General features: G+C 38.5%; 3 protein-coding genes across 3 annotated transcripts; 1 reads left to right on the forward strand and 2 right to left on the reverse strand.

Annotated features, from left to right (window-relative positions):
• Positions 1-321, forward strand: LOC112203233 (mucin-7-like). Its single transcript, XM_024344227.1, has one exon. It carries the CDS (start codon positions 1-3, stop codon positions 319-321), a length of 321 nt encoding a protein of 106 aa, XP_024199995.1.
• Positions 322-12718: 12397 nt separating this feature from the next.
• LOC112203234 (probable ribose-5-phosphate isomerase 1) lies at positions 12719-13566 on the reverse strand. The gene is made up of 2 exons (XM_024344228.1): positions 13199-13566; positions 12719-12962 (listed from the first exon to the last, which is right to left on the reverse strand). The coding sequence occupies exons 1-2, from the start codon at positions 13564-13566 to the stop codon at positions 12719-12721; spliced, it is 612 nt and encodes a 203-aa protein (XP_024199996.1).
• An 8789-nt stretch (positions 13567-22355) lies between these two features.
• Positions 22356-23336, reverse strand: LOC112203235 (receptor-like protein EIX2). Its single transcript, XM_024344229.1, has one exon. The coding sequence runs from the start codon at positions 23334-23336 to the stop codon at positions 22356-22358; it is 981 nt and encodes a 326-aa protein (XP_024199997.1).
• Positions 23337-23343: the final 7 nt, after the last annotated feature.

Genomic DNA, 23343 nt, shown 5'->3' on the forward strand with positions numbered 1-23343 from the left:
ATGCTCCCGACCAAGACGACGCCATGCTCCCCAAAGGCGACATCTCCTCCTCCTCCCAAGTCGACGTCGTTGACGAGGACGACGATAAATGTCATCTACTCCGCCTCTCCTTTCTCCATCTCCAATTCCCTCCCCATCGCCATAGTCACCGCTTCTTCCACCGTCACTATCGCGGTCCCTACTCCGCTCATCACCACTGCGCGGGCGACGACCACGACGGCGACAGTGGTTACTGTTATTCCTCCGCCAAAAAATGTTGCATCTCGAGGGCCAGCTCTTTTGGATCAGATCAGTTCAGAGCCTAGTTTGAGGGCTTTGTGATTCGTTACCGCTTTTTTGATTTCCAAGTTGGGGTGTTTTGTGTTTGGATTGGGAATCATGGATTCGAGTCGGAGAGCTATGGATTCGAGTGAGATGGTCGATGCAGCTGCGTCGGATGAAGACAATGTCGCTCCCATTTACGAATTGGAGGAGATTTGAGGCATTTGCCAGCTGCTCAGGTCCTTTCATGGCAGTATCGTCAAGGAGATGTCTGAGTTTGTATTGAAGCCTCTTTAAAAGCCCAATCGTTAAACAGAAAGTATCCAATTTCTTTGTGATGACCTGGATTTTCGTTATTTAATTTTGGTAATTAATAATGGACCAGTTGTACGAATAATTGTTATTGTGCTTTATTCGTAAGTTGTATGTGAAGTGGAATGGTTTTCGTAAGTATAATTATTCGAATTTCACAGTTTAGGGGGTCGTGTGAAGTTTGACTTTTTATACGTTGGGATTATCCAAAAACTTCCTTCACGAAAGTTGTAGAACGAGTTGATACGAGTTCGTGAACATGCGGAACGCATCAATCGGAGTTCGTATGAGGAAGTTATGGCTTTCGGAAAAAGTTTCCGTTTTAGTATAAATAGAGAAAATCAAAAAATATCTTCATAATTTTCATTTCCTTTTCCGGAAAGCATTTCTTCTCTCTCTCTCTTGTCTTTCGGCTGCACCTTCAGTGCCTAAGTTTTACGTCTGACCCGACCCGAATCCGGCTGACTCGACTCGGCTTTTCCGGCGAACTCCGGCGGTTTTCGGGGGTGAAACGCTTCAGATCAGATCGTCTCCTTACTCTGGTCGTCCCTCTGCCATCCTCTAGCGGCGATTCTCACCCACGGCGGTGCTAGAAGGCGGCGAACCTTGAGGTATTCGGACCCGACAGAAAAACGTAGCTCCGGTGACGGCACGGCTTCAAGTTTCCTTCTTTGGCTTCGTGGGAACCTTTTGGATCAATCTATGGTGTTTGTTTGGATCGATTTATATGGAAATCGGTTCAACTTGGATTAAGCAAATTCAAAACTTGTGAGGTAGTTTTCGATCCTTTATGCTTGTTTTCTTACTTCGAGCTAGTTATGAAAATTCACAAGCATGCTTAGATGAACAGCTTTAATGTTGGGAGTTTTGTGAAATATTGAGTTTTGACCGGCGGTGTTGTGCCACCGCCTGTGGTGGTAGTCTTGTGGCTTTCCGGCCATGTAGGGAACTGTTTTTGATATTATATATGTTCTACTCGTTGATACGAGCATTTTGATATATATTATGCAAATTTTGGAGTTCGTATGGATTTGTTATGATTTTTACCGTTTCATACCGCTGGATTTATTCAATCTTTGAGGATTCGAGTTTCCGATCGACTTGTGGTTTGGACATATCGATCGTGGAAGTATTCTGGAGACTTTGGGAGGTCTCGGATGTGGTTTTGTCTAGATTGGCGCCACTTTGGGGATTTTAGTTCAAAACAGGGGTTTCGGACTTAAATCAAATGTGAATCATTACTAAGTTGAACCGTATGTGATTAAATAATGGACGAAGTATTTTGGATGTTTATTTTGTGGATTGGCTGCTTTGTTCAATATTGAAGACGCAACGGGAGTTTTGAGGTGAGTAATCTCACAAGGTTCATTATGAACGGAATTACTATTATTGTTTTGGCGTTAATTATTTAACTGCAAACTATAGTTGATATGAGTAGGCATTCCTGAGCGAATGACTACGTTTATAAATATTTACATGAAATATATATATTCTTGTGGATGATGTGTGATGAATAATATGCATGATGGTGTTCATATTATTGTTGAATGCGACTTTTCATGGAAACAATATTGTGGAAAAAGATGTTTTCTATTGTTTGAAAAGTATTGAGTTTGATGTTACATTTTTTAGTCAAGCATGACTCATTTTAAATGTATTGGTCCTTGTACCAAGGGTCACAGATGGTGAGTAGAGATAGGAAAAGCCGAAACTAGATGTTTGTAACGTTTTTAGGTCAGGTGCGACTTACTTAACGTTTGATTTTGAGACCAGAATGGGTCTAAAGGTCATATGTCATAGATGGTGACCTTGATGTTTGATTTTATGACCAGATGGGGTCTGAAATCATATGTCACAGATGGTGAGCAAGGCAGGAAATAGGTAATCACGTCCTTGGCCGGACGAGCGGTTACGATTTCAGTAGAGCTCTAGTCTGTCTGCCATTATAGCTTATGGGGGTAACGGTCGAGGTTGCTGGAGACTCATAAGTATGTAGTTCAAAGGAGAGTTCCGAGAGTATTCTTCTTTTATTGTCTAGATGAGACTTGAATTGCTTCTTGATGGTTAAGTTAGCAAATAGAACATTGTCACAGCGGTGACTTATGTTGTTCTTTCGGTGGAAAGGATATGGAAGGTTAGAAGGAATCATGGTTGCATGGTTTCCTTAAGCTGATGTGTGTGAGTTGTTGATTGATGTTCATGAGTTACTCATACGAGCTTTCATAAGCTTACCAGGTTTGTTGTGTGGCAACCCGGTGCACTGTTCAATGGTGTAGGGGTTAATCCTGCAGGTCAGGGTAATCGTGGCTGAAGCTGAGGTAGCTTGTTGGTAGCAGAACAGGTATGAAGCAAATTTTGTTGGCTTTGTCATTGTTATGACTTCCGCTATGTAGTAAGCTCTGATGAGCATTTACGTTTTATTTTGTGATGACAATTTAATTCGTAAGTTTTGTGTAATATGTGACTCTGTGGAGCGAGTCAATATTGGAATTGTGGTTTCAGGGCATCAATATGTACTTGGTTTAAAGGGAAAATGTCTCCATGTATTTTGTATTGATGATTGAACGATCGCGCATGTATAATTATGAGATTATATATCGATTCTTATTGTGTTGAAAATCAGGGGCGTGACATTCTTCTTCTTGCTTTGCATGGCCTGATTATTATTTTGAGGTAGATTTTCAGGTCTGTGCTGGATTGATGGAAGCTGAGACAATTTTCACTGAGACAATTTTCACATTGGGTTTTTGTTTCACACAAACTAGGAATTTCATGTTTGAGTAATTGGCATTTGTGGGTTACTGGGATTAATCTAATGGGTCCATATGATGTGAAATCATGTTAAGGATTGAAAATTAGATGATACAAAAAATTTAGGCTGGTTGCATGTGACGTTTTAGCTGGATTTTTTTGTTGTGGCTTTAGAGAGAGAGAGAGAGAGAGAGAGAGTGAGAGAGAGAAGGAGCTGAGATGAGGATAATGGGGATGGTGGAGCAGAGGCCAAGAGGCCAAAACGACGTCAGATTAGCCCTTAAAGAGGTTTTTTTTTTTTGGTTTTTTTTGGTCTTGAAATGACCATTTTAGCCCTCAAAGTGAGCCCCATTATCAGAGTTAACGACCAATTTAGATGGAATCTGAGAAATTGGGCACGGCTGACCGAATTTGGAAAGTTTAGGGGTAAAAATTGAAAATTGAAAATTGAAAATAGAGGGGGTGACATGATAACACCCCCAAACTTTAAGGGGGTAAACTGAAAATAAATAATGCATACTAACATGTTAATGTGGATTATTTCCTTATATATAATTCTGAATGTACAGAATTTGGAACAGCTGGGTATGCTTTTTGGCCGTTGCAATAAGTAACTCCCCTGTTGATCATCTGGGCATCTGGTTTGGTAATCCTGGCAGGGTTTTTTGCACCAACAGTGTCTGAAGACTTGGGTGACTGACAATATGATACCCGAACTTACAAAGTTATCAAAGTAATACCCAGACTTAATTTTTCTTATCAACATAGTACCTACGGTCAATTTCCGTCTCATCGCCGTTAATCCTGACTACGTGTGATGCACGTGAGTAGCAAAATGAGGGCAAAAAAGACTTTTTCACTCCATCAAACCCTGAATAAATAAATTCAAAATTAAAAATAACTTGTTTTTCTCTCTCCTCCCGAAACTCCATGTTCATCATTTTTTTTTTTATCAACCATGTTCATCATCTTAAATGCAGCAAAAAAGCAACCAAAAAAAACAAAAAAAAATCCCAGCAAATGTTGATGTTCTTAAATGTTGGATCATAATTCATATACATATTTGTGCCCTAAAACATGGAAATTACTTATTCTAAAGTCCAATTTAATGTTGACTAATCTAATTCCATTATTTCCCTAATCTTGTACTTTTACTTAACCTTTGTGTTTATTTATATATATTTATATTGTTTTCCTTATCATGATAGAGAAGTATAGAAATGAACTAAAAAGTCAACCTCAACATATTTTCTTACTCCAACTAGGAGAAAGCAAGCACTATGCCAATAACCTCATCAGACGACAGAGCTCAGATGACAGACAGGTTGGTTTCTGTCATCTGATATAATTTAACGACAGACAATGTAAAAACTGTCGTCTGAATATAGCAACATACCATGATAAGTTAGTTTTGAGAATTAAGTTTATTTTCAAACAACAGTTATTTGTCGTCTCGTCAAAGGAGATAAATTGATTTTGTTTTGGGTCGTAGCTTCTTTTTTTTGTTTGTATTCAGACAACATATATCTGTCGTCTTCTCAAAGGAGTAAATTAGCTTTGGATTTTGTTGGAACTATTTTTTTTTGGCACAACATGAAGGAATTTAGTTCCAAACTTTTAATGATTTCTCTCTCCCCGACAAATTTATCAAACCAAAAAGAATGGTTTCGCGCTGCACATTTTTCAGATTCTCTCCTCACCCAATTTTCAGATTCCCTCCTCACCCATATCAAACTCCCTCTTAGCTTGCTTATTACAACAGAACAAAAAAAACAAATTGGTTTCCTCTCCTTTAACCCAAGCCCACTCAGATCTCGCCTCCTAATCTCACAGCTATGTCTAAAGCTCGCGTCTCCGTCAACATCAATGTCCTCCACCGCAAGGATTTTCGGGACTACCGAGTCCTTCATCATCCTATGGGGGTAAGTAAACCCTAATTCTCTAAACCCTAATCTAATATGATTCCTTGATTTTTTCAATCTGATTTTGGTTGTTTTGGTTTTCTAATCAAGGGATAAGGGTGAGTTGTTGTCAACTGGGGATGAAGGGGATTAGATGAGAAAGGAAAAAAGAAGAAGAAGAAGGAACAAGGACAACGAACAGAGGAGGAGAAAGGGAGAGAAGAAAAGAAGAAGAAGAAGATGGGAAGGGAGAAAGAGATAGAGATTTTGGGCTCGATGATGAGTCGGTCTTATGGAGAGTTTCTGTTCTAAAATAGGATTTTGGTCTAGGAGTTTCGGGTACTGCAACTAGGAAGATCTAGATGTGAGAATTTGATCTTATGATCATGGAATTTCACCATCCAAATTCCAGATGTTGAAGAATTGAAAGAAGTTGGTTGGGCAGAACTTCTAGAGCCTTGTTTTCATTCTAGTTCTGGTCCTGTTTAGGATTTGAGGTGAGTGACTTCTTTACTTTACAATTTTACTTGATTTCTATATTGCTCTATTGGTTTATGCTTTGATTTCTATAATGTTGGGTATTTATTGTCATGTGAAGAAAGCTTGTCAAAAATTCATACAGATTGAAACTTTCACATGAGGGTTTCTATACTAGTGTAGCTGCTAAAGTCTCCAGCTCCAATGGTGCTCAACCAAGCAAAGTAAAGCTCTTGAATTTTTAACCCTTGTTTTATTTTTCTTGTGGAAAATGCACTTGGTATTTTGTTTCATGGATTTTTAGCTATCGATTATGCTGAACTAGAAGTTAGTATTCTGTGACAGGGCACAGATTTTTGGATGGCCACAGAAGAATTTAGTTGCTTCGATTCCTCTAAGAAAGGATGATGATGTAGAAAGCCAGATTGGAGCAGGGTGTCTTAATGTGAAGGTCATATCAATGGTTCACCACACCCGAGGAGAGTTGAAATGATCTCCAACCTATTGTAGCTATGTGTAACTATTGTTGGCTTTGAAAAAAAATGTTCAGCCTCGTTATGATGGGTAATTTCTCTTCTAACTCACCGTTGTTCTTTCAACGTACAACCATAATTCTTTCCAATCTGTCTATCTCTTTACTATTTCTGGCATGATATTACTTTTTGGGATTGGAATCATGCATGTCAAAGAAGTAAAGGATAAGTGCTTAAGAAAAGAAGTTTTGCAAAGATATTTACCTCAACAATAAATTGTTAGCACATTAGTTTAATTTGAATATCGGAACTGGAAAGGAATGAAAAGAGTTGGGAGTTGCTTGTTGTCTTAGGACATTAGGGATCCAGGAATTTGAATCTGAGTAGCGTACGAAATATTAGGTTAGGATTAATCCAAACTTCCAACATTAATTTGATCTTTCTAGAGATGTCTTTGGTTCAAAAATGAGGAAAGACAATGACTAGACATGACAGTGACTGGGTACAAAGTTGCAAGTTCATTTGGTTGCAAAGTGCATTTAAGGTAAATTGTAAATCTTATATTTTCTGTAGTTATATTATCCTTAGATTATTGTGAATTGTTATTACACAAGTATTTTCTATTACTCACAGACTAATAATTATAATCATAGGCAACCAAATTCATCAAATGGGGCTACAAATATCAGGTACAAACTTTTCAATCCATACAGTTCAAGAGACCAGGTACCAATTCTTACTGTTTCTCATTCCAGCAAATACAGCATATTATGCTTGAACAAACAACCATAAAAAATGAACCCTACTAAATCTAAGCCAAGCCAATAGAGACTAGAGAAAGACAACATAGAATTGAATTCAAGAAAAAACAATAACTATATTGACAAAAATTTCAGCAATCCCTGTTCTTTCAATCTGTGTTTTTGTGTATTGATATATTGAATTCATTGTCAATAACCAACAACAATCTTCTGTTACTAAAGCTTTACTAAAAGCTTGGCCACTCAGTACTTTTGTTTACGAAAGTTTGATGTGAAGCTATCATAGTTTACTTAAGAGTTTTCTATTCGAATCTAATCACTTTTTAGTCTTTTTCACCTTGATTTCTTTTAAAAAATTTGATCTCAAACAGATAAAATTCCATTTGTTTCCACCCAAAATTTGTTTATAGGTCAGTTTGTGTTCGACCTTTCTTATTTCCAATTAAAGTAAATGAATTGCATAGAAGAGTTTGCATATTTAGTAAAGCTTCACTAAAATGTTTAGGAAGCTATCATAGTTTCCTTACAGTTTTGTTCTGCAACTACATTCACGTTAGTCATCAATCATCTGATATAATCTCATCGTTTTTACAGTTCCTTGTTTTAGTCTCATCATCTTCTCTTCCCTTTTCAAATCTCATCTCCTATATTTGATATAGAACTTGAAATTTTACTTCTTTCGTTTGTCCTAACATTAGCAAATGATTGATCAGATAATGATGGTTTGTACTTTAATGTGATCGACAATTGTTTGGTAGCTACTTTCCACCTAAATAACCTAAATATTTGTTTATCATTCTCCTATTGCTTCATTTGGTTTTTGCATAACGTGTTGAATTATATCAGATTTGCTATTCTTTCAATTGGAAAATGCTTTTTTCCCAATTGCTACTTCTCACAGCTTCTGTTTGTTCTGGTGTACACATACAGAGAGACTGAAAGCGAAAAAGAAGTGATTGCTCTGCATCTGAGTTTGAGTTTTTTTTGGTTTGGTTGGTGAAATTTGAAGTTTAGTGATCTTGTTGGAAAGCGGTCTGCAAGCAGAAGAGGTAATTGTTTGTAGTCACTGATTGCTACACATAAAATTCTTCTTCTTTCTTAATCTGCTGTTTGAGTTGGAATGTCGTAACTTCAAAATCATTAGCATTATCTATATTTCACTTATAGACTAAACATTAGTTTCTTAGTTACATCAATCATACATATTCACTCACTAATTCATCAACTTTGATTACTTTCTTCTCTTTTTTATGCTGATATTAATCATAGTACCTGCTTTCAGAAACAATTAATTCTTGGCATTTTCAGCCAGAACATATCAAACTCCAGTCCTGGGGGAAGATACGAAGTGCTTCTCTACAGAAGGTCCGAATGGTTTTGCATCCAATTTTGTTTTCATTGACTTCCAACATCCATTTCTTTTTGTCTTTGCCTCAAAATAAGGCTGAGGTATAGAGTACAGAAAGTTGTGACAAAAGGCTTTTGATGTGCCATGAAGTGAAGATCCAATCTAAGTCCCACAAGCAGAATTTGCAGAAACAATACAAGAAGCTTGCAACGAAGTTTAAGCAAAGGTAAACCACAATCCAGTGCAACATAAATCATATATCAACTCATGTAACGCATCACACTTTACGAAGTACTCTTTACGCCTGTAACTAATATGTATGTCAATCATGATATCTTTTCCTTCATATCATTCTTTAGATGAACATTACTTTCCTAAAGTCAACAGCGAATCCATCCAAATCACCCTATGATTGTCAAAACAGAAAATACTAACATTCATCGAGAGAATGATACGGAGGAAAAGATACAGCAATTGATGCATCTATGTTACATTCAGTAAATAAATCTAAGAAAACTCATTACTGTTTGCTTCCTTCTTCTTGTTTCCTGTTTCTCTTTTGCTCTCTTTTTCCTGTTTCTTTCTGCTTTCTTTTTCCTTTTTCCTGTTTCTTTTTTGCTTTCTTTTTCCTTTATTGAATCTATCTTCCTCATTAATTCTTTCTTTCGTTGCTTTACATCTGATCCTGAGGTGGACCAACTGAGCGCAACTCTATATTCTACAACTCCACCACCACGAAGAAACTGGTAACTATACATGACTTTTTCTTTCTTCATCCTCTGGTCCTCAAACGATCACTCATTAATTCTTTCTTTTGTTATTTTATATGTTATCCCGAGGTCAACCAACTGAAACCAACTCTCTCTTATCATCTTCAAAATTAATATCAACAAAAAGGTAAATATAAAATTGCTCTTATTCTGATTTACTTTCTTATTATCTTCTCCAATCATACTGATTCAATTACATTTTATGCTAGCACCAATCAACGGTTAGAAAAGAATGACAGCCTGTAATTCAGAAACACTTCTCAGGTATATCTATACCATGAACACAATTTAAGATAATTTTCCACTATTTTCAACTGTTAACTGTCTTTCAATTAAATCATTAGAAATATTCATGTATAATATAAACAATAATTGATACATTGCTGAGAATAATGATAACATTGATTTCTACCATGGTTTTTTGTTTTTAATGAGCACTAAGAACATCGGCTTTCAATCATTTTGCTCAATGCCTTTGCCAAAAAAAATTTGTGCCCTGTGACTTGTATTTCATGTGTTTAGCCCAATGGTAACTGAACTAATGTTGGTTGATGTTGTCATAGAAAAGTAATCCTCACTTAGGAAGCAGAGATCTAGCAGGGCAGAAATGGTTAGGAAGCAGAGACGATATATAGAGTTTGCAGAAGGCAAGCAGAAAACAAATAGTGAAGTCTTTGACCATTGCACAATAGATACACTACTGATTTCTCATGGGACAAGTACACTCTTCATGAAGGACCTTTTGAGGAGGTTGGAGCAACGAGCTGAAACTTTTATCAATGGGGTAGATTAGTTTATGCTACTGTTAACAAACCGTATTTCATGGTTTGAGTATGACTTTCATCACTGGGATATATGATGATACATTGGAAGTTATATGTCTTTTTAAATAATATCAAACAATAGAAAGTTACCAACAACTATGGTTTGAAATAAGTACACACAACAGAAAGATCAAAGATACTTCAAGCATCTACACATTCAAAGGACATTTAAATGTCCTTTTACAACAAGAGAGACAATAGATAACTAATAGTGGATGTTGTTTCAATAAAGTTCACACAACAGATTTGGCAAAGAAACATGGAAATTCTACACATTCAGACGACATTTTATTGTCATCTCTCATTAAAACACACAATAGATTATTTGTAAAGTATGTTTCTAGAGTTTGACAACAACAACATTTGACTGTCGTTCTATTTGATATCTAACCACATATACTTACAATTTGTGCATATTTAAGCACATTCAGACGACAGATTTTTTTTAGGTGTCTGTCGTCTGAGTGAACTTCTGACGTCGGGCTTTACCCGTCGTCTGAACGTCAATCAGATATCAGCTTAATAGACGATAGATTTTCTTCATATCAGACGATAGTCAATGTCTGTCGTCTGATGGGTTTGTTGGCATAGTGAAGCTAGACAAGGAAGGAAGATCGGCAGCCTGATCAAACGAACTCCAAATGAGTTGAAACTTTCCAGATCCATTCCAGACATCCTAAGGATCATTTATTATAAAGTGTAAAAGAGCTAATTCGAAGTGTAAGACCTTCAAAAATTGGACCGATCTTTCTGACTAAAAGATGAAAACGGTAAAGCCGGACCTGTACTGATTTCGGTAGCATTTCCACCCAAACCACAGTGAATTAAGCTCTGAAATTTTACCAGGATGATCTACACTTATCAAGAAACATTTGGTATGAAGAAGTCGAAGGCCAATTCCAAAGTCTCAGTGGAGATTCAATTGAAGGAAACTTCAGAAGCAGAAAACAAAGTCAAAACATGACAGTTTGACCTAGAACCTTCTTTGGACGGATTTCTTGTGCATTTTTGGAAGGTCTATCATGCTGAAATTATCAAGGAGAGCCCTAGAAGAATCCTACAAGACTATGACAAGATTAATCAATCATATTATCTTTTGGATAATAGGCATCCCTTGCACACTTTTTCTCCTATGCTTGTCACCTTGACTTTGGTGAGCCAAAGCCACTCTAACACCCTTCATTTTCATGCTTCCCATGCATAATAAAGAGAACTAGCTGCTCCTCTCTTCTCCCTTAGCCATATTTTTCTACTCTATTCTCTTCAATAGCTCATCATTACTTCCTCTTATCACTCCATCTCTTCCATACTCTTTTCCCCTTATTTTTAGGATCTATTACCACTCTCATACTCTACCTCTATGCTTCTTACAATGCTTGAGCTGCTCCCTTTTGCTTCCATTCATCATTTTACTCCTATCTCTCTCTTCTCTATATAAGCATCACTCCATCACACTCTTAAAGCATCACCCATTCCACCCCATTACATCTTCTTTCTCTCTTCATCTCCTTCACAAAACCACCATCTCCACCTCCCAAAATCCAAAACCCATAATATCCATACTCCTCAACCTCCATCACCATCACCATTAGTACTCCATCACTACCACTCAAAGTTGGCCAAAGGAGCATCATATCTTCATCACTATTCCATTCATCATCACCATCAAGAAGCTTATCATCCATCCATTCCACCATCAAGGAAGATTCAAGGAGCATTGAAGGAGGAAAACAAATGAGGAACTAGGCCATTGATTTGTCAAGTTCAACTAGTTCATTCTTTCCTTAACTCTTTGATTTACCTTGATGTACTTTATAGATTTGATGCCAATTTGTATGATTATGAGTGAGTAGTTACTTTGTTAGAGCTAGGGTTGAAAGCCCTAGCCAAACTTGTATGAATTGATGTTTTAATTGACATTTGATGTTATTTATGATTTTCATCTTCATATGCTAATTCAAGAAGCGAATGCATTCATTCAAACTTAACTATTTTGGATGTGTTGTGTTTGTCATCTCATGAAAAAGTGTTTAGGGAGTAGTTAACCTTAAGCATTGATAGCATGATAGCATCCTCTATGTGCATTGAAGGTTGTGAGTTAAAATCACCAAGATCTAGGATTGGTTTGCTTGCATGATTATCTAAACTCAAAGCTTTATGCATCTAGGAACAATGAATTGAGACTTAACCAGTAATAGGATTTGTTCTTAGGTAGTTAATTCTAGACTTATCCGGTTGGAATTGATACCATTAAAGGAGTTTAAGCCTTTGTAGTCTTATCCGGATGCAAAGAGGGAAATTGGGAAATTAGAATAGCATCACTTGTGTTTGAACTTCAATACTTGCAAGGGAGGTTAGTGGTAGACAATCCAACTCCTAACTTCATCCATTATATTACTAGTTTAGTTTACATTTGAGCATTTATTTTAATTTTGTTCACCACTCTATCCAACAAATAATTTAACTATCACCACAATGCACATACTCACCATGAGCCTAAATTTCCTTGTGAATTTAGGTTTGTGATTGTACATTTGCATATTCTAACTCTCCTTAGGTTAACACCCTAGCTAGTGAAAGAAATCCAATCCTCGTGGGTTCGATAACCTTTCTTAAATCCATATACTATTACTTGTACCTCTTATACTTGAGGGTGGCTATTTGGCTAACATTGAACCCATTCAAGTTCATCTTCTTAAACCCAGCAAACCATTATGATGCTATCTTTCTCTCTCTAGAGTTCCAATCAATTGATATAAACTTAAAAAACAACAAAAGAAGAAATGGTAGAGGAAGAAGATGAATTGGAAATGGTCTTCATGAATTTAGAGAAGAGAGATTCATGTTGGTAACACTTGAACCCAACAGTTCTTCATCTTCATGTTCTTGAACCCAGCAGAAAAAAATCTGGCCTCGACTTCAATCTTGGCCTTGACTTCTGAGGGCAAAGTTTGCTCAATTGATTCTTTTGATCTTATCTCCACATCCAACCCCAAGGACTTGAGGACACTAACAAATTCAGAGTCCAACACTTCCTTCAATTCCAAAACCTTCCCCTTTAGGCTATCATCCAAATTATCAAGGCTAGACACCCCCAGCATCAAGGTTAGACACAAAAACAAACATTCGAGATTCAAAGGAAGGACAAGAAAACAACTAGATTGCAACACTTGAACCCAGAAATTCATCATATTTATGTTCTTGAACCCGGCTAAAAAGCAAAAGAAGAAAATTTCAACAATCCTTGATTCATTCATGTTCTTGAACCCAGCACGAATTTCTAACACACGCCCTCCACCATTTTCTCTCTCAAGAGGTACCCGCAGCAGCCTTTGACTAGGTTTAGGTGGGGGTCCACCTCGTCGGCATCGTCAATAGCGAGATCGAGGATCGGGTAGTCATCGAGGTTGGATAATGGAATTCTAAGAGAGATGACTTGTTGGTGGGTGTTCTCGGAAATTCCGATGATGTTGTGAACTTTTCCAGGTTGTAAAAGCTCGCTTAAGCGATCCACGGTGTGTTTGACGATGGAGCCGGAGCCGAGGTGAAAGATCATGCCGGACTCGACGACCTTGTAGGCGGTGATTTTCTTCAACTCGTCTTGGGTCAGAATTGAAGAGCTGAAACCAGAAATTGGGAACGAGAGGAGGCAAGAAAAGGGTCTTACTAGTTTGATCCATTTGTGCATCACTAAAACTCTTGGTCAGATCAAAAGAAAAAGTTGAAGAGAGGAAGTTGAAGGGAGGGGGACTGCGCGAGAGTGCAGAGGAAGAAGACGAAAGGTGGAGAGGATAAAAAAAGAAGTAAATAGGTATATATTATTAATAACTAACAAGGCCCACCCACTATATGTGTGGAGAGAAGTTAAAGGTAGTGGAAAAAATTCTCGTATGACTACCACATTTTCTACTTTTTTTAATCCTTTTATTTTCTATTTTACAATTTACCATATTATCCTTATTGATTAATTATATTTCATAATTTTTTAATATATAAAGGTTAAATTAATAAAAAATTTCAGTTTTGGAGAGCAAGCTCTCTTCTCTTAATAATAGTATAGATAAGTAAAATGTCAAATAAAGGGTAAATCAGTCTTTTTGCCCTCATTTTGCGACTCACGTACGTCACACGTTGTAAAATTAACTGCTCCGTGACGGAAAATGGCTGCGGGTATGACAGAGATATGAAAAATTGAGTCTGGGTATTACTTTGATAACTTTGTAAGTTCGGGTATCATATTGTCAGTCACCTAAGTCTTTAGACACTGTTGGTGCAAAAAACTCATCCTAGCATCCATAAAGATTGGAACATATTTACTGCAGAACATCTCAATAATCATATAATTTTTTTTTTTTTTCAATTAGGAAGACTTTTTTTTAACAATTAGGAAGACTTAAGGTAAGCAAAGTTCTATAAACTGATATCTTCTTGACCATCAAGTATTATCAGCTAGATGTTTTTGTTTTGTTTGGCTACGGCTAGTTTGAGGCCTAAACAAGTAAACAAAATCAAGCGAACCATTTTATCATGATCGGTTTTGTACCTATATCAAAATGAACCGAAGTAAATTTATCCACCCCTACTCAGCCCAACCGCTTCTTTTGGGCCGTTTAAATTATCCCTTGATCTTATTTAGTTCAGGTTATGGCCCAACAAAGCTTAGATACGGATGGTGCTTTAGTCTTCAACAATGGACTGGACTCTGGATTGGTTGATGCTGTCCATTTTTACCCAATCTGAAGAGGCAAATTCACCAGAGAGATTTTTGAGTATTATCTACTTGTTCAAGTAAAACCCTAGTTTGTGTTTGGCCCAAACTCTAGGTTACTTGCTCTAGTGGTAATAGGGTTAAATTAGAAGGATTTAGATTCCTATTCAATGTACGATTACTTTCCTTGTATAATTGAGATTCTATGCATTGTAATCCTCTATATAAAGAGACCCCTATTATCAATGAGAATACACAGCAAATTCCTCTCAAATTCAGTTTCTCTACAACACGTTATCAGCACGAGCCCTAACCCGAGCCTTAAAAACAAAAAACTCGAAAACTCTTCTCACCAATACTGCCGCAAGCTCCTAGTCCTTGTTAGCCATGCCCTATGCTGCCCCTGCAGCCCTTGCGCACCGTGTGACGCCTACTGCCCTTGCAGCATTGCCACACGCTCATTTCTGTGCAGATCAGTCTGCTTTCACGTGCCGAAACATCTTGTTCGGAACCTCTAATCAAAATACTTTCTTCATCAAAGTTGTTCACGTCTATCTCTTCTATCTAACCTCCAAATTTAAGCCCTATTGGAGTCGTTTTGAGACCTGTACAATAATCAGAGTGGGACCTGTTCAAAAGCGAATTTGCTCCGAATTTCAACAAGTTTGATTCGCCTAGGACTGAAGCTCGTCTGCAATCCTACAACGAGGATCGAATACGCTATGCAATCCTAAAAGGTATGGTTTACTAAAAGTTTCCGTTTTTGAAGTTTTTTATTCTTTTTCGCTTCTTTTTCTCGAGGACTTGCAACCTCCCTTCTTCTACCCTCCTTTCTTTATCATAGGGGAGACCAAATTAAGCTGAACTGTGGGGGTTCGTGCTCACTCCAAGTTTGGAGCTTGTAGAGTTCTCCAAACTTAGAGTTTGTTGAGATAAAACGATCGACCTCAAACATCTTTCGATCTAATCCAACCCCTCTTGGAATCGAATTTCTTGGAAGCGACTACGCCCGGAAATTCCTAATTTCTTGGAAGCGACTACGCTTAGAAATTTTATTTGTTTTCTTGGTAGCCTTTTTTGCTCCGAAAGTAACCCTAATTTCTTGTTCACTTTCAGGATGAGTAGCCTGAACAAATTGGACTTTGCTCCATTGGGAACAGCTGGCTCTGAATATCACAAGTGGGTTCGTGATATCAGCCAGCATCTCAAGGCCGATGGAATCTTGGATACGATTCTCGAGCCTAGCCAGGATGTGCTAACTGTTGAGCAAGCTCAGGCTTTGGAAGCAAATAGAGCGGCCTTAGAGGCAAATAAGGCGGAAGCCACCATCCTAATGACTCGTCATATGGATGATTCGCTCAAGTACGAGTGTATGAATGAAGAAGACCCCAGAAGGCTGTGGGTCTCACTCGAAGATAGATTTGGCAACGTCCGTGACTCCCTGCTTCCTGACCTAGAAGTGAGATGGCATAGCCTCCGCTTCTGTGATTTCAAGTCAGTTCTTGACTACAACTCGGAAGCACTTTGCATTAAATCCTTAATGGAATTTTGTGGTAAAGAGATCACAAATGCGATGTTGATTGAGAAGACTCTCTCTACTTTCCCTGTCTCTGCATTGATGGTTGCTAAGAACTATCGAATCGATGTCACTGCTGCAAGATGAATTACAAGGGTTCATGCTCTCATTGGAGCTATGAATGTCGCTGAAAAGCATGACAACATCCTTGTGAAGAACTATAATTCGAGATCCGTGGGAACAGAGCATATTCCTAAATCCAATTATAGTCGCGCCCCAAAGAGAGGGTGCCAAGAGCGAAACCCTAATCTTAGGAATACATTTGGACGTTCTGGTCTATATAATCGCTCTACTTAGGAAGATAATCGCCAAAATAGGCGAACACGGAACCGAAGAGGTAAACATGAAAAGAGAGAGGGAGGCACCGCCTCTGGCCATGTTGGTGGCGCCACCAACACTAAGAGCCATCTAAATGACGCTTTCAAAGCACCTCAATTAATGGAGTTTGAGCAAACAGATGTATGTTCTCAATGTGGAGTGTCTGATCATTAGGCACACATTTGTAGAGCTCGTAGAGAAATTGTCACCACCTACAAAGCATATTGTAAAGCAAGAGAAGCTCACTATATGGAACAAGAAGATCAAGAAGATGATCTAGAGTGAAGGGTTAAAGACTATAAATCTGACTGGGATCAATAGATCGCCAAATCTTGTTTAAGTCTTTATTTTTCCAAGAGATGTAATAGGCAATTGCCATATATTTTTGTAGTAAATGCCAATGGTTTAGCTTTTCTTCAAAGTAGGCTCACTCAAAGTAAGTGTGATGTCTAGGAAGGTTATGAGATTAGTGGTACTTAAGCGAGCCTTGCTCCACCGACATCTCTCTACTCACCTGGTCATATTTATTTTTGAATTACTGAAAGAAGTTAGACGACTACCATTGTTTTGCATTAGCTATCATTTTGGATTAGATTTTGTTTAGTCAAAGAGACAAAGATGTAACTCCGTTGGCTTATGAATAAAATTTCGAGTTTTTTATGACTCCATTTTGATTCTAAGCATATGACTTTTGTGACTACGATGGCTGGGCCATTAGTATTAATTCAAGGACATGGAATAGCCCCAGTTCCACTTGCCAAATGACACCTTAATTACTGTCACAGAAACTCTCTACGCTTCTAGGACGAATCACACTATGAATAGTCGACGGATTCCATGTGAAAACGCATGTAGAGAACGAAAATGAGTTCCTTTGCTATACCTCTAATGATTGTGAATAAAGGCGCATCTTAGAGAAGTTTATGTGTCTCTCTAGTGGATTTTATGTCACTATTCGAGATATTAAATCCAATAAAGTTATGAGAGAAGATCTCTTGGATTTAGACACATATTGGCTTTGTCACGACATGATAGATCATCCTAGTCATGATATGATGATCCGTCTACTAAAGACTTCACATGGACATCATTCCTTTCGAGCGAAACGAAGCATGAATCAAAAGTTGATTTATGGACTAAGTGTGACCGACGCTGCTGCCTAGGGCACCGCCTCCGTCCACCACCAGCCTGGGCTGGCACAGTCCCTATCCATGACACCATGGATAGAATCCATCATGGTGATGGTGCCCCAGGTGATGCTGTAATCACCAACTTGCTTTAAATACCGTTTCAGACGCTCAGGCCTAACCAAAATTTTCATTGGTTACTTCTAAAGCCTCTCGCTCATTTTACAAAGCCCGTTCCTTAGGGAAATTAGGACTAAGACCGTCCTATGAAAAGGAAATGAACATACTCATTCTATTCTTACATAGAATCCATGGGGATTCTGTGGATTGATTCAACCAACTTGCGGACGCTTAAATATTTCATGATATTGGTTGACACGCAAACACGCTGGTCATGTGTTGTGACATTGTCCACCTATAAATGCTGCACTCCTAGCACATATCATATGACAACGGGCTCACTCTCCAGATCATCCTATTCAGTCAATTGGATTTGACTATGCTAGAGAGTTTACATCGAAAGACTTTCGATGGATATTGCAATGGGACTGATGTTGGACATCATATTCCCACGTACACACCCAAATGGTCTTACGGAAACGACTACGATGATAGTCCGGAGATTGGTAATGCGCACCAATCTCCTTATATCCGCTTGCGGTGATACAATATCGCATGCAGCTATGCTAATTCGTCTACGACCCACAGCCACTCAATGTACCTCTGCGTTACAGCTAGTGACTGGGTACAAGTATCGTACTTACGCATATTTGAGTGAGTCATTTATGTGCCAAATGCGCCACCACAGCGCTCTATGATGGGTCCTTACAAGACGAATGGGCAACTATGTTGGATTTGAGACTCCAACAATCGTCCGCTACTTAATGCCCTTGCAAGGCGATCTCATTACCACTAGATTTGCAGGTTGTCACTTTGATGAGACAATTTTCCCATCATTAGGGGGAGATAAGAACACGGATGTTCAGCAGGAACGACAGGGATTATCGTGGCATGTCCCCACTATGTCTCATCTCGATCCCTGTTAAAGTGACGAGATCACACAAATATGCTGCAAACAAACCTGCAAGGATGGACGTCCCTACAAGAGGACATAGCGCCACCCTACACGGAGGTGGGCATGGCGCCAACGCCAAAGAGAGTGGCACTCTAGCATTACAGGCCATGGCCCCAGCTAGGATGCGTTGGAGGCCCGTGAGTTCGAAGGATACTTTGGCACATTCCAATCCTTTGATCATCAAGACTCAAAATCAGTCTTATGAGAATCTTCCGGATTATGGTTATCATTAGGGACGCCTCAACGTCAGAACCTATTCCTGAGAATATAGAGCTCTAAAAAAATTACACTAGTGTACATGAGACGTGGGATAGAAACTCCATCATAATTGATGATGTAGTTGTGCATTTCGTTGCACATGAGTTTGTTGAGTCAGATGATATCAAACCACGCTCCGTTGATGAATGAATGCCAATGTAGAGAGATTTGGCCTAAATGGAAAGATGCGATCTAGGTTAAGATGGATTCTCTAATGAAGAGGAAGGTTTTCGAGCTAGAGATGCCAACACCTCCTAACATAAAACCTGTTGACTAATGGGTCTTCATTAGAAAGCGTAGTGAGAAAAAGAGATGGTAATCTCGCCTTATGGCGCAAGGCTTCTCATAAAACGCCCTGAAATCGACTACGATGAGACAGATTCTCTCGTATTGGATGTCATTGCACTCCACTACCCTATCAGTTTGGTAGTTTCCGAATAACTGAACATGCAGCTTACAAATGTGGTAACTACGTATCTCTATAGGGATCTAGATACGGAATATACATGAAGGTTCATGGTGAACTTCATTTATCCAAGTCAAATGGCTCTAGACCATGGAGCACGTTTACAAATAGGTTGAAACGCTCGCTAAAATGACTACTTGATTGGGAGGGGATATGCCCACGCGTTTCCAAAACAAGTTTCGGATTCCATCGCAGTTCATGTTGGACATGATCTTCATTAGAAGCCCTTAAAGAGTTAAGGGAAACCGCTGAACACTTGAAATCCGATTTTGAGATTAAGGATTATGGGAGAACACGATTATGTCTTAGTTTGGAACTTGAGCAACGTGTCGATAGATGCTTAGGCATTTTGACAAAGTCAAACCTTCAAGCACCCCCATGATCGTCCGTAGTCTTGATCCTGAAAATGATCCTGTTCGTCTAAAGGATGATGACAAAGATGTGCTAGAGATAGAAGTGCCTTACTTAAGTACAATAGGCGCATTATTGTACTTAGCTTAATGCACAATACCGGACATCTCATTTGCAGTGAACTTATTAGCTAAGGTATAGCTTTGCGCCAACGCGACGCCATTTTGATTAGTGTAAAATATGTCTTTCAGTACTTGAGATGTACGATTAATATGGGCTTATTCTATCCCTAGAGAGAGATGATGGATTCGGATCCATCACACACCAGAAACGCTGCCAACGCTGGCCTGCGTTCTCTATCCCCATCCCAAAACGATATAAGTGTTTTGGAAGTTTTGTTGATGCTGGGTACCTCTCTGACCCACACAAAGGTCGCTCCCAAACTGGTTAAGTGTTCACCATGGGAAAAGACCATGATATCTTGGAGATCTACAGAACAGACCGTCGCTATATCTTCGAACCATGCAGAGATTATTGCTCTTCACGAAGTAGGTTCGTGAATGTTTATGGATTGGATCCATAATCACGCATGTTCAAACAATTGTGTTTTGAAGTCTACCACAAGATGAGCCTACGAGCATTTAGGATAATGTTGTTAGTTTTGAACAAATGAAGCTAGGCTACATTAAAAACGACAACACCAATCATAATCAGCAACAACAGACTCTCCTCAAGATCAAAGTGAATTAGGTTCAATCTGAGGAAAATATGGCAGACTTGTTTACTAAGTCATTGCCCAAATCCCCGTTCGAGAAACATGTGGCAAGAATTGGCTTGCGGAAATTATCTGAACCCCCATGATCGTAGTCATCAGGGGGAGATGTCTCCATGTTCACCTCGAAACGTGAAGGGTGTGTTGTGCTCTTTTTCCCCTTCGACCGAGGTTATTTTTGTCCCACTGGGTTTTTGTTACTCGGCAAGGTTTTTAATGAGGCAACGAGAGAAGCACCGCGTTTGGGCAACACAAGGGGGAGTGTTCAAGTAAAACCCTAGTTTGTGTTTGGCACAAACTCTAAGTTACTTGCTCTAGTGGTAATGGGGTTAAATTAGAAGGATTTAGATTCCTATTCAATGTACGATTACTTTCCCTGTATGATTGAGATTCTATGCATTGTAATCCTCTATATAAAGAGGCCCCTATTATCAATGAGAATACACAGCAAATTCCTCTCAAATTCAGTTTCTCTACAACACTACTATATTTTCACTTCAATTTTCAATTTGGCCTCTTTTTCTCTCCCTCACTCACTCGCCAATGATTATTTGTCTGTGTCACCCCTAGAATATATGTACGAATGTATATATGAGCAGGGACACATTTCCACCATAGTTCATTTCTTCATTCTTTTCTATTCTATACAATGAAAATGTTCCAGTCTTATTACTGTTATTAGAACAACTTCTTCAGCAGCACTATCTTCTTTCTCATTCTTCTACCAATGTTAGTATCTTCAACCTGCACATTATTCAAAAGCAAGACGAATTGAAGATAGAAACCCATCCAAGCAACTGATCATATACAAACCAGCTGCAATATGTTTCAGTTCTGGTTTCTAGAGCACTAGGAGTCTGTCTTCCATTTCTGGGGAAGATCATTATACCATTTCGATTTTTCGAACAATATTTTCTTGGCTTGTGATCAGAACATGCAATTTCTTGTTGAAAATTTGAAACACGTACATACGAAAAGAAAGAAAAGTGAGCGAGTTATAATAACATCAAGTTAGCATCATGCTTTACTTGATTTGATTTATTGTCTACAAGTACATTACATTACAGTATTCAAAAGAAAGTACATTATACATTATGAGGTAGACTAAACAAGCATCATGCATATTGTGTTAGGATTGCGGCTCAATATCTAATTCCTTGTCTGTTTTGGATTCTTTACTTCTGAAGGCTTTGGGTAAGCAATTCTAGTGTATCTAGGATTTATGGAGTTTTTCCTTAGAAGTAAAGGTTTAGGATTGAAGATCCTATTGGGAGTCGGACTAATCATGAGCCTATAAATAGTCATTCAGGGTTATTGGTTTGGCGTGTGCTTTCGGAGATTGGAAGACACCATTTAGAGAAGATGTGAGTTGAAAGAGACTCATTCTAGGAGGTGCCGTTGTGGGTTGAAAGAGACTCATTCTGGAGGGTGCCATTGAGACATTGTTTAGAGAGATCCGTGTGTGGATCAATTGAGAGTTCTGATAATTTGAGAAATTTTAGAGAGTTGCAAGCTTTGAGAGATCGGGTGTATTTGGGAATTTTCTATTGAGAATTTGGGTTGTGAGGAGAGAGGTTATTTGAGTGGAAGAACCAAAACGTTCTTCAAAAAGTTTGTAATCTTCTTCTCGTTTAGTGGATCCACCATCATCATCACCCGGGGACGTAGGTCAACTGTTTGACCGAACCTCGTCAACAATCTTGTGTTTGCTTGCATAGTTTGTGATTACTGTCTTCATTCGGTTTCGGTCTTGGGTTAGGGAATTTGGAAGGTGACCCGAATTTCCTAACATATTGTATAACAATTTTTATTGTATCTTTACCGGATCAAAGCCTTCCTTGCAAACGAGCTACTTTCAATGCAATTTTCAGTGCGATTCTCTCCTTGATGTTGTCACAGAATCGAAAATAGGCATACCTCCATGCCCTCTTTAGGACCAAAGTGCCACAAACAGCCCAGAAGCTTATGACAAACCCGAGGACCATGCTGATATAGAAACCAAGCTTTCCGCTGTCATCTTCATATTCATTGTCTTCTCCAGGAAAAATTTGTTTTGTTGGTGTGTCATCTCCCTGACACTTGGATAAAAGAGGGAATCCACAGAGTAATGGATTCCCCACATAGGAGGAATTCTCCAGTGTTTGAAGTTGGGGGCCTGTAGGGATTCTGCCGGAGAGGTTGTTATGAGACAAGTTCAATTGAGACAAAAAGGTCAGAGAAGAAAAGCTTTGGGGAATTTGTCCTGAAAGGTCATTAAATGAGAGATCAAGTGTTTCCAACATGCTTAAGTTTCTGAAGTTGGATGGAATCTTTCCGGTTAACTGGTTTCTTGACAAGTTCAAGAAAACCAATCTGACGAGGGAACTTATTTCTTTAGGAATTTGGCCTTTTAAATTATTCGACGAAAGATCAATGCTCATTACTAAAGGCAGATTATCAGAATTGCTATATTGAAGTTCTCTTCCTTTCGAGATAATTGTTGTTTGCTCTTCGTAATAACCGTAGCCATACATAATGGGATGAGCAGACACTAGATTAGTCAAATTACTTAAGCAGTTGGGAATAGTCCCTGAAAAGTCATTATGACCTAGGTCTAGGATATGAAGTTCTCTGAGATTGCACAATTGTTGAGGAATACTTCCGCTCAGAAAGTTGAATCGCAATTGCAGAATTTGCAATCTAGATAGCTCTGACCCAATCCATAAAGGTAGGTTTCCAGTAAGTTTGTTGCCACTAAAATCAATATCTCTCAAGTCAGAGCAATTTTTCAATGAAGAAGGAAAACCGCCAAAATCATTGTCGTTCATCTTCAAT

Source organism: Rosa chinensis, chromosome 5 (assembly GCF_002994745.2).
Source record: "Rosa chinensis cultivar Old Blush chromosome 5, RchiOBHm-V2, whole genome shotgun sequence".
Taxonomy (NCBI): Eukaryota; Viridiplantae; Streptophyta; class Magnoliopsida; order Rosales; family Rosaceae; genus Rosa; species Rosa chinensis.

Bases quoted from the DNA above. Each gene is read 5' to 3' on its own strand.
- LOC112203233 (XM_024344227.1), top strand. From the start codon at position 1: ATGCTCCCGACCAAGACGACGCCATGCTCCCCAAAGGCGACATCTCCT.
- LOC112203234 (XM_024344228.1), bottom strand. From the start codon at position 13,566: ATGCACAAATGGATCAAACTAGTAAGACCCTTTTCTTGCCTCCTCTCG. The intron at 12,963-13,198 runs GTACCTCTTGAG...GGGGGTGTCTAG, and splicing joins CTAGTCAAAGGCTGCTGCGG to CCTTGATAATTTGGATGATA.
- LOC112203235 (XM_024344229.1), bottom strand. From the start codon at position 23,336: ATGAACGACAATGATTTTGGCGGTTTTCCTTCTTCATTGAAAAATTGC.